This window comes from Athene cunicularia, assembly GCF_003259725.1.
Source record: "Athene cunicularia isolate RWA chromosome 11 unlocalized genomic scaffold, athCun1 chr11_part1, whole genome shotgun sequence".
Taxonomy (NCBI): Eukaryota; Metazoa; Chordata; class Aves; order Strigiformes; family Strigidae; genus Athene; species Athene cunicularia.
The window spans coordinates 9,271,313-9,283,085 of NW_020799113.1; the positions used below are offsets into that span (position 1 = coordinate 9,271,313).

The window sequence follows — 11,773 nt, forward strand, 5'->3', positions numbered from 1 at the left end:
GTGTCCTCACAAATCATCCTTACAACTCCCACTCCTCCTCCCAGGTTCCCCATCTTAAATTTGTTATCACAGAGGTGCTGCTGCTGTCACTAATTGTCTCAGCCCTGACCAGAGGCAGGTCAGACTTGGAGTTGGGGGAGCTTTGAGAAGCTTCTTACAGGGACCACCATTGTAGTCCTCTACCCCGCTACTGAAACCACACCGCACACAAACCCAGCACACATAGGCAGACTGATCCAATGAAAGACAAAGCCAAAAAAAGAAAAAAAAGTTTTCAGTTGGGTTGTTAAACGTGCTCACAGCATGGTCTTGTGATTTGTGGTGCTGACAAAAGAGGAGAGGTGGTGTGAACATGCAGCCAGTGTAGGGAGTTAGAAGGAGGGCAGAGTAATTGCCGTTGACAGGAAAATGTGCTGGCTGAACCCAACTGTGAGACCATGTCACAGGAAAAGACAGAAAAAAGCTAATGTGAGATGATGACCTACAGCGACCTTTTCCTGTGTTTCAGTAGGGCACCTGAGGGAAGTGAGAAGACAGCAAGCAGTGAAACATAACTGGGAAAGAAGTGTTTGGACAAACTGAGTTTTGTCTTTTCGATTGTTGTTGTCAGTGGATCATACACGTTGGTGGGTTCTCCTTGGAGACAGAATTCTTCTTCCTAAGAAACATGCATGATAAGGCAACAAACACTTGAGGAATTAGTATTCTGTTTTAAATCCTTAATTTCCTCTTTTATGTCATACTGTAAGTACTTTTCCTGCTTGAAGACTTTAAACACATTGGACTTCAGGGGAAGATAGTGCCAGACAAGAGCTAAAAACATGTCCTGTATAACCTGTAACAAGCTCACCTTTAGTGACTGGCTTTTATCCTTTTGCAGTTACCTGTTGAAACTTTAGGATGGTATGACTGCAGCAGCAAACTTACCATGCTGTTATTAATCTTCTGCATATTGCTTTATCTTTTAGTTTCTTGCCATAGAAAAAAGTTAGAGTAGGCAAATTCAACTGCAGCAAAAATGAAATCGTCTTGTTCCTGTGTTTTTAATTCTTACTGTATTCTGCTTCCAAGAATCCTATCTTTACCTGTTTAACCTCGAGCTGATAGAATGATAGAACTACTCTATAACAAAATGTTTAGGTACAGCCATCACTGACTTCAGTGAGTATTGCTCTGATCAGACCTACAGGATTGCACCATCATTTCTGATGTGCATTATTTTTGTCATTTTTTCAGTATGTTCTATTACAGGCTTAAAAGTCCTCTTTTTTTTTTTTTTTTTTTAATGCAGTTTTCTTACAGTCACTGCTGTATCCTATCAAAAGAAATCCCTGAGCTACAGTTTACTAACTAATCCTAGTGGTCTGTTCAATATTAATCGTACAACAGGAGATATCAGTTTAACTCGAAGTGTGGATTATGAGAGTGACCAGCACCAGTATCTTCTTTTGGTCAGAGCAGAGGAAAATGAGGAACAGTTCAGCAGTGCAGCTGAGGTAGGTGTCCACTTCTGGCAATGTGTATGTGTTTCCACTTTCTCAGCAGGAAAAGACCAGTCTAAGGAAAATGGCACATTCTATGTGCTATAGCTTCTGAATACCTCAAGGATGATTTTTGGAAATTCTTTCCTCTGGTATTTCTAGAGCAGTGAAGTTATTGCCTCAGTTCACTTTGCTTTTTTAACGTTACCGCCTTTTCCATTCAGGTTTTGGTTGTAATCACAGACGTGAGTGATTGTGTCCCCGAATTTCATCAGTTGATTTACAGCAAAGTTGCTGTTCCTGAAACAGTTACTATGACAACTGCTCTTCTACAAGGTTAGTACTTCTAAAACAATTTGTTATATTCAGTATAAGTTCTCATCCCACTAATTAGAATTCAGTTCAGAAGACAAAATTACCTGCCCCAGCATGGGTAGTTGCAACTCTCTGAAGGCAGATGGCACCTTGTAGGATTGGCTCATAATTATTTACTACTGCCACAGCTCAAACAATTTGGGTGGACAGAGGACAAAGGAAACAAATTTTTGTAGGATTTTGAAGTCACAGGACTTCAGTTGTGGTTGGTATTATAGCATCAGGCTTATAGTAGCAATCTGGCAACATTTCTTTTTTTTAAAGGAAGAGAGTGATGTTGGATCAGAAATTATAGACACATTAGCTCACCTTCTCTGCCCATCTTTGAGTCCTGTGTGGGCTTGCTGTAGCCAGTACTGCTCTTTTGCATTAAAAGCCTCTTGAACAATTTAACTGTTGTATGTGACATTTTGTTTGGATGCTTGAGAAGACTTTGTTTCTTCCTAATGTAACCAATAACATAAACTTTAAATGATGATTCTCTGTAAATTATGTAAATTTTGATTATGTAAACTGCAAAAATCTTGTATTTCAAATGTTTATAAAAAAATCAGCAGGTCCTGGCAATAAAGCAAATTTACGTGAACTGAACAGTTGTAGAAGGGCCTTATATTAGTCTTTAACCCTTACACAAACTTTTTATAAATTGTGAGGGGAAAAAGGAAATTAAACTACAGGAAAATTGCTGTTCCCCAGTAAATAGGATTTTATAACCTCTTACTGTTCTTACTGATTTATCTTGTACTCTTCTGGTAACTGTGCTTTTAGTATAGATTTTTATAGGTTATGGGTAGGACCTGACAAACACATCAATTTAACTTGCATTAATTGAATAATATATGTAAAAATTTAATCTTTAGTCACACAGAGTGTGATCTGTCTGAGTGATTTTAAGTCAGCAGTATAGATCTGATGGACATGAGAATAGACGTCTCTGTATGGTAATATGTTCTTTGTAGTCCAGGGCTCTTTAAATCCAGCAGGCAAAGGCAAGGTCAGGTGGCTGAATTCAACCATGGACTTAACTTTTTTTGTTTGTTTGTTAAAAAACTTATTTTCAAGTGAGGGTTCGTACTGGTATGAAAATAATTTCTGGTTCAATTCCATTCAGTTCTGTAATGCGATTACGACCTTTCATAATTAACTGTGCAAACATTTCTGGTCTTGTGGTAACTGTTTTAGAAGGTTGATGTGATAGAAAACTCCACTCTATAATCTTGAACTTATTATTTTCAGGTTCCGAGGCAATCCATTGAGATATCAATCCTAAAGACTGATAACTGTTATTGATAAGAACAAGGTGCAAAGGACATTGATATATTATTCTGTGTGCTTGTCGATTGCTTATTAATTGACTTATTTTTTCAATGGCCTGAGTTGTGAGTGGCGTTAATTGCCGAGGTGCTATTGAGATCTGAGTCCCCTTGCAACAAATCAAATAATGGTTGTAATGTCTGATTGTCAATACCAATTAATGTTCAAATCCAATTAATGTTTCCTAACAATTTTTGCAAATCATTTGAAGTCTTAATATCTTTGTTTATAATAACTTATTGAGGTTCAATTATGTGATCTAATATTTTCCATTCCAAATACTTCCACGGCACTGAAGTCTGTACCTTTTCAGGAGCTACTTGTAAGTGAGAATCCTGCAATGTTTGAAAAAGATCATTCTTTACTTCATCTCTGATGTGCTGACTAGAGATTAAGATATCATCCATATAATGATACACTAAAAATTGAGGATATTTATTCCTAAAAGGTCATAATGCTGCACTTACTAATTGTTGGCAAATCGTCGGAGAATTTTACATTCCTTGAGGTAAGACCGTCCACTGATACCTGTATCCACAGGTTCCTGCTTATTAACTGAGGGTACAGAAAAAGCAAATTTATCTGAATCTTCAGGGTGAATAGGAATGGTAAAAAAGCAATGTTTTAAATCAATTATTAAAATCTCCCAATCTTTTGGAATCATTGAAGGTGATGGTAGACCTGGTTGCAGTGCACCTATGTCTCCTATAACCTCATTGATCTTTCGTAAATCATGGAGTAACCTCAATTTTCCTGATTTCTTTGGAATAACAAACACAGGAGTATTCCAAGGACTAGTTGATTTTTTGATGTGACCAGCGTCCAATTGTTCTTTTACCAAATTTTTTAAGATTGTGACCCTTTTGGTGGTTAATGGCCACTGATCTACCCAAACTACCTTTTCTGTTTTCCATTGAAGTTTGAGTACAGGTCGCTGATCAGTAGCCATCACTGTAAAGGCTGACTAGTAACGATGCACTTCATTTGTTGTAATAAATCTCTTCCCATTAAATTGATTGGAATACGTGTTACATGAGGTTTTGTCATACATTTCTAACTATCTGGCATACAAAACATAATCATATTTTTACTGACTTTAGTGACTATATTTCCACCAACTCCATAAGTGAATCTAGGGCATCAACAAGAGGCCAGCACTTTGGCCACTGTTTCTTAGAAATCACTGTTACATCTGCTCCTGTCAATTAACAGTTCTATTTGCTTTGACACCTCTCCTAGAATCATTGTGACCATTAGTTTAGGTTTGGAACTTTGGATTCCTAAAGTCCACATAATTTGCTGATCTTGTCCTGTAGAGCCAAATCCGCCGTGATCTCTGATTTTTGAACTTGTAACTGGTGCTTGGCTTTTGAATGGTACTAATTGTGCAATTTGAGACCCTTTTGGTAAGAAAACTGGAGGACTTGGAGGCCAGACCATTACTTGAATTACTCCTTCATAATCCCTGTGAGTTACTCCAGGCACAACAAATATGCCTTGTATTGTTATACTTGATCTGTCCAATAAAGAGCACTAAGTCCAAATCCTAAAGGTCCATGTGCATTAGTAGGTATCTTGTGAAGTCTGGAGTCTGTAATGGTTGTATCTTCTATCATTGTTACATTCACTCCAGCACTGCCACAAGTTCTTGCTGCAAGCTGTTGCAGACATCTTGGTGATTGGTTGTCAGGAGGTCTGTGCGTGGTCCTGACCCACGCTCTTCCTCCACTTTACCTGATTTTGTATAGGCAAATTATATCCCTCATGATCAAAACGAGATTGACATTGTTTAACAAAATGCTTCCCTTTTTGACATCATGGACATATTCCTGGAGGTTTAGATTGAGGGGGTTGATTAGACATGTGTGATTTTCCTTGTCGACATTGCCAACTAAAATGGACAGTTTTTCCACAGGAAAAACATCTGCGTTGCTCTCCTCCTGTTTTCAGGGCAGCAGCAAAAGCCCCTGCTAAGACTTTTGCATTCTCTTCCATTGTTCCTACACAGTTGGCAGTTTCCACCATTTCTACTAATGTAGCATTTCTAGGTAAATTTAACAAAACTCTCTTACATTCCAGATTTGCATTCTCAATAGCTAGTTTCAATAGTAATGCATCTCTAGCATCAGGATTATCCACTTCTTTGTAAATAGCATCTCGCAATGCGTCTATGAATGTCATATATGGCTGATTTGGTCCTTGTCTGACTGTTGTAAAAGACACTTCAATTTTGCCTGATTCAGACAGCGTCACAAATGCTTGTATTGCCATTCTGGCTACATCTCATAAGATGTCAACTTGCAATTGAGCTTGCGCTTGTGGATTGGCAAACACTCCCATTCCCGTGTAATGATGTGCTCCTACACCATACAAAGGATCTCCTGGTTGCCTTTCCAAATTTTCTACAGCCTTAGCTTCGGCATACTCCATATATTTATCTTTCCACAACGGCTTTTGTGTTGGTGTTAGTATCATAGCTGCTAATTGATGCCAATCAAATGGTGTCACAAGTTGCCCACACAGCACATTTTCTAACAACGACTGTGTAAATGTAGCTTGCAAACCCGCCTCCATGACTGCTTTTCTAACTTTTACTAAAACCTTAGGTCAGTTTTGCTCCTGAACCAGCAGTCTGTACCAGGAGAGTCGTCCTGCTGGCCCAAGACCAGTATGACAACTTTTTATCAAAACCACTGAGACATTTTCCTTTCTCTCAAGAACTTCTACAGATTATTTTTGCAACTGACAGCTCACCTGCACTTGACGGAGAAAGGGGCAAATTTCAGCTTTTTTCACATATGTGTTCTGGTTCTGCAGGAGAGCTGAGCACGCTGTGCAAGGTTTAAATCTTGCCGGGATGAGAGACCACATGGCTGTTGCCCCTGCCCCACCCGCGCCGGTCGGGCTGGAAGTTAGACACAGACCCCGGCTAAAATAACAAGAAATTTAATACAACAGAGTGATAGAACAATCTGAATAACAACAGTATCAATGGTAACAACAATAAACAGCAATAACAGTGAACAAGACAAAAGATATACAGAGAAATACCGCTCAATGATCAAGAAGCAAACCCGCCGCGTGTATGGCAAAAACCAACACCAGAAGAGAAAGGGTAAAAAGGCTCCACCCCTGGACCTGACTTCAGCTGGAGATCCCTTCCCCCTCTCTCTCTGCTGGGGAAAACTTTATCCTGGCTGAACCAGGACACAGGCACACGATCAATGTGATCAAGCAATGGCTGTTTATTGCAACTCAGAAAGCCCCTTTATAAGTTCTCCTGCACACGTGAGTAACATGCAGTACAAGTCCTCAAGACTGGACAGTAACTTAGCCTGCGCTTTAAACCTTCTTCTGATTGGATAAAGAGTGCCACATCAGCCTTGCCAGGCTTCCTGCCTTATGTAACTTCCTCTTCCGTCCCAACACCTTCCGGGGATTGTTTGTCTTGTCGAGTTTCTCTCCCCTCACTCAGGGTCACATCCTTATCGCATTCTTGCTCGGATGAGGGGCTTATCAGTCTCGTTCTCACGCAGGATTGCTCACATGTGCATTCTCGCACAGAAAGTCCTCTTGAATCCCAACACTAACCATAATCCTAATGGACCTAACCCTAACCCTCTATGGCCCTAACCCTAAACTTAAACTTAACCCTAAGCCTAACCTTAATGGCCATAACCACTAACTCTAAACTTAACCCTAAACCTAATGGCCATAACCCTAAATGTAATGGCCCTAACCCTAAACCTGACCCTAAGCCTAAAGCAAATGACCCTAACTCTAAACCTAACACTAATGACACTAACTCTAAAACCTAACCCTAAAACTAACGCTAACACTAACCCTAAACCCTAACCCTAATCCTAACGCTAACTCTAAACCTAATGTCCTTAATCCTAACATCCCTAAACCTAACCCTAATCCTAACGCTAACCATAACCCTAAGGGACCTAACCCTAACGGCCCTAACACTAATCATAAACCTAACCCCAAACCTAACCCAAAAACTAACCCTAAACCTAAAGCTAAACTAACGCTAAGCCTAATGCCATAACCCAAACCCTAACCCTAATGGCACCCTAAATCTAAGTAAAACCCTAACACTAATCCTAACCCTAACTCTATCCCTAAACATAACCCTAATGGCCCTAACACTAATGGCCCTAACCCTAAACGTAAACCTAACGCTAACCAAACATTAACGCCTTAACCCTAACCTAAGCCTAAACCTAATGGCACCCTAAACATAACCCTATCCCTAAGACTTAAATCTGACACTAAACCTAACACTAAATGTAACACAAACCTTAAGCCTAACAGTAAAACCTAATCGTAACCATAATGGCCATAAACCTAACACTAAACCTAACCCTAAAGGCCCTAAACCTAAACCTAACCCAAACCTAACCTTAAAACTAATGGCCCTAACCCTAACACTAATGGCCCTAACCCTAGCCCTAACACTAACGCTAACCCTAACCCTAACTCCAATTGCGCTCTAACACTAAGCCTAACGCTAACCCTAACCCTAATCCTTACCTTTACCCTAATTGTGCCCTAAACCTAACCCTAACTCTTATTGCACCCTAACCCTAATTGCAACCAAATGCTAACCCTAACAGTAACCGTAGCCCTAAACCTAACACTCGCCCTAACCCTAAATGTAACCCTAACTATAACCATAATCCAAATGGCGTCCTAACACTAACCCTAACCCTAAACCTAACCCTTAAATCTAACCCTAAAACTAACACTAAATGTAACCCAACCCTTAAGCCTAACAGTAAAACCTAATCGTAACCATAATGGCCATAAACCTAACCCTAAACCTAACCCTAACATAAAACCTAATCCTAATGGCCCTAAATCTAACCCTAAACCTAACCGTAAACCTAAACCAACCCTAACCCTTAAACTAATGGCCCTAACCCTAATGGCACTAACCCTTGCCATAAGACTAACACTACACATAGCCCTAAGTCTAACCCTAACGCTAACCCTAACCCTAACTCTAATTGTGCTCTAACACTAAGCTTAAACCTAACACTAACCCTAAACGCACCCTAACCTTAACCATAACACTAACCCTAAACCTAACCCTAACCATAACCCTAAACGTGAACCTAACCCTAGCCCTAGCCCTAACCCTAATGGCAAGAAATATAACCTTAAGCCGAACAGTAACCCTAACCCTAACGGCCCTAAACTTAAACCTAACCCTCACCCTAACATTAACGCTAAAGGCCCTAACCCTAATGCTAACCCTAACACTAATGGCATAAAACCTAACCCTAAACCTAACACTAACCCTAGCCCTATACTTATCCATAACCCTAATCCTATCCCTAATTGCGCCCTAACCATAACCCTAACCCGTAACTTAACCCTAATTGTGCCCTAAACCTAACCTAATACTAATTCTAACTCTATCCCTAATCATAACCTTAATGGCCCAAACCCTAACGGCCCTAACCCTAAACCTAAATCTAACGCTAACCTAACCCTAATGTCTTAACCCTAACCTAACCCTAAAACTAACCCTAATGGCACCCTAACCCTAATCCTTAAACCCTAATCCCTTAAACCTAACCCTAAACCTAACATTAACTGTAATACAAGAATTAACCCTAACAGTAAACCCTAATCGTAACCCTAATGGCCCTAACCCTAGCACTAAACCTAACCCTAAAGATAACCCTAACTCTAAACCTAACTCAAACTGCGCTCTAACACTAACCCTAAACCTAAACCTAACCCAAACTCTAACACTAACACTAAAACTAACACCTAACGCTAAAACTAACCCTAACCTAACCCTAACCCTATCCCTAAAGCTAACCCTAAACTAACCCTAACACTAAACCTAACCCTAACCTAACCCTAACCCGAACACTAACCTAAATCTAACCCTAACCCTAACCTAAACCTAACCCTAACACTAAACCTAAATGTAACCCTAACCATAAACCTAACCCGAACCCTAATCCTAGCCCCTAACCCGAAACCTACCCTAACCCTAAATCTAACCCTAACACTAACACCTAACCCTAACATAACCCTAACCCTAGACCTAGCCCTAACCCTAATGGCACTAAATCTAACCTTAAGCCTAGCAGTAACCCTAACCCTAATGGCCCTAAACTTAAACCTAACCCTCACCCTAACCCTAACACTAATGACCCTAACCCTAACCCTAATGCTAACCCTAACACTAATGGCACTGAACCTAACCCTAACCCTAAAGCCTAATTGAGCCCTAAACCTAATCCTAACCCTAACGCTAACCCTAATCCTAACCCTAACCGTAACCCTAACCCGTAACTTAACCCTAATTGTGCCCTAAACCTAACCTAATACTAATTCTAACTCTATCCATAATCATAAACTTAATGGCCCTAAACCTAACCCTAAACCTAAATCTAAACCTAACGGTAACCTAACCGTAATGTCTTAACCCTAACACTAACCCTAACCCTAACCCTAAAAGTAACACCTAACCCTCAAACTAAACCTAACCCTAACCCTAACCGAACCCTAAATCTAAACCTAACCCTAACCCTAACGTAAACCTAACCCTAACCCTAACCCGAAAGTTAGCCCTAACCCTAACCTAACACTAACCATTACCCTAACCCTAACCCTAGACTTAACCCTAAACTAACCCTAACCCTAAGCCTAACTGTAACCCTAACCCTAACCTAACACTAACCCTAACCTAACCCTAACACTAACCCTAAAACTAACCGTAACCCTAACCTAACCCTTACCCTAACCCTAACCTAACCCTAACTCTAACCTAAACCTAACCCTAAATCTAACCCTAACCTTAACCCTAACCCTAACCTGAAAGTTAGCCCTAGCCCTAACCTAACACTAACCATTACCCTAACCCTAACCCTAGACCTAACCCTAAACTAACCCTAACCCTAAGCCTAACCGTAACCCTAACCTAACACTAACCCTAAGCCTAACCCTAACCTAACCCTAACTCTAGCCTAAACCTAACCCTAAATCTAACCCTAACCCTAACCTAACCCTAACCCTAAACCTAACCCTAACTCTAACCCTAGCCCTAATCTTAAACCTAACCCTAACCGTAACCTAACCCTAACTGTAACTGTAACCGTAACACTAACCCTAACCGAACTCTAAATCTAACCCTAACCCTAACCCTAAACGTAAACCTAACCCTAACCCTAACCTGAAAGTTAGTCCTAACCCTAACCCTAATCCTAAACCTAACCCTAACCGTAACCTAACCCTAATCCTAACCGAAACCCTAACCTTAACCCTAACCTAACCCTAACCTAAACCTAAACCTAACCCTAACCCTAACTCTAACCCTAGCCCTAACCTTAACCCTAACCATAACTCTAACCCTAACCCTAACTGTAACCTAACCCTAACCCTAACCGTAACCCTAACCCTAACCCTAAACCTAACCCTAACTGTAACCTAACCCTAACCGTAACTTAACCCTAACCGTAACTGTAACCGTAACCCTAACCCTAACCGAACCCTAAATCTAACCCTAACACTAACCCTAACGTAAACCTAACCCTAACCTGAAAGTTAGCTCTAACACTAACCTAACCCTAACCATAACCTAACCCTAACCCTAACCGTAACCTAACCGTAACCCTAACCCTAACCCTAACCTAACCCTAACCCTAACCGTAACCTAACCCTAACACTAACCCTAACCGTAAACAAACCCTAACTCTAACCCTAACCCTAACCTAACAATAACCCTAACCGTAACCCTAAGCCTAACCGTAACATAACCCTAAACTAACCCTAACCCTATCCCTAAACCTAACCCAAACGCTAACCGTAACCTAACCCTAACCCTAAACCTAACCGTAACCTAACACTAACCCTAACCCTAATCCTAACCCTAAACCTAACCCTAACCGTAACCTAACCCTAACCCTAAACCTAACCCTAACACTAGCCCTAATCCTAACCCTAACCCTAACCGTAATCTAACCCTAACCCTAACCTAACCCTAACCGTAACCCTAACGGTAACCGTAACCTAACCCTAAACATAACCCTAACCCTAACATAACCCTAAACCTAACCCTAACCCTAACCGTAACCTAACCCTAACCCTAACCTAACCCTAACCCTAAACCTATCCTAACCCTAACACTAGCCCTAACACTAACCGTAACTCTAACCTAACCCTTACCCTAACCCTAACACTAACCCTAACATAACCCTAACTCTAACCTAAACCTAAACCTGATGCTAACCATAACCCTAAACCTAACATAACCCTAAGACTAACCCTAACCCTAACCGTAATCTAACACTAACCCTAACCTAACCCTAACTCTAACCTAAACCTAACCCTAACCCTAACGCTAACCATAACCCTAACGCTAAATCTAACCCTAACCTAACCCTAACACTAACCCTATGCCTAAGTCTACACCTAACCCTAACCCTAGCCCTAGCCCTAACCCTAACCCTAACCGTAACACGAACCCTAACCCTAAATCTAACCCTAACCCTAACCATAACCCAAACCTAACCCTAATCCTAACCCTAACCCTAACACTAACCTAACCATAACCCTAACCCTAACCCTAAACCTAA

General features: G+C 40.7%; 1 protein-coding gene across 1 annotated transcript in view; it reads left to right on the top strand.

Moving 5' to 3' along the window:
• The window catches only part of LOC113484532 (neural-cadherin-like), a 64,218-nt gene that overhangs the window by 17,865 nt on the left and 34,580 nt on the right, over positions 1-11,773 (top strand). Inside the window, 2 exon segments of the mRNA XM_026856950.1 lie at positions 1,292-1,496; positions 1,706-1,817. Of these exon segments, the coding sequence (XP_026712751.1) occupies positions 1,292-1,496; positions 1,706-1,817 (317 nt within the window).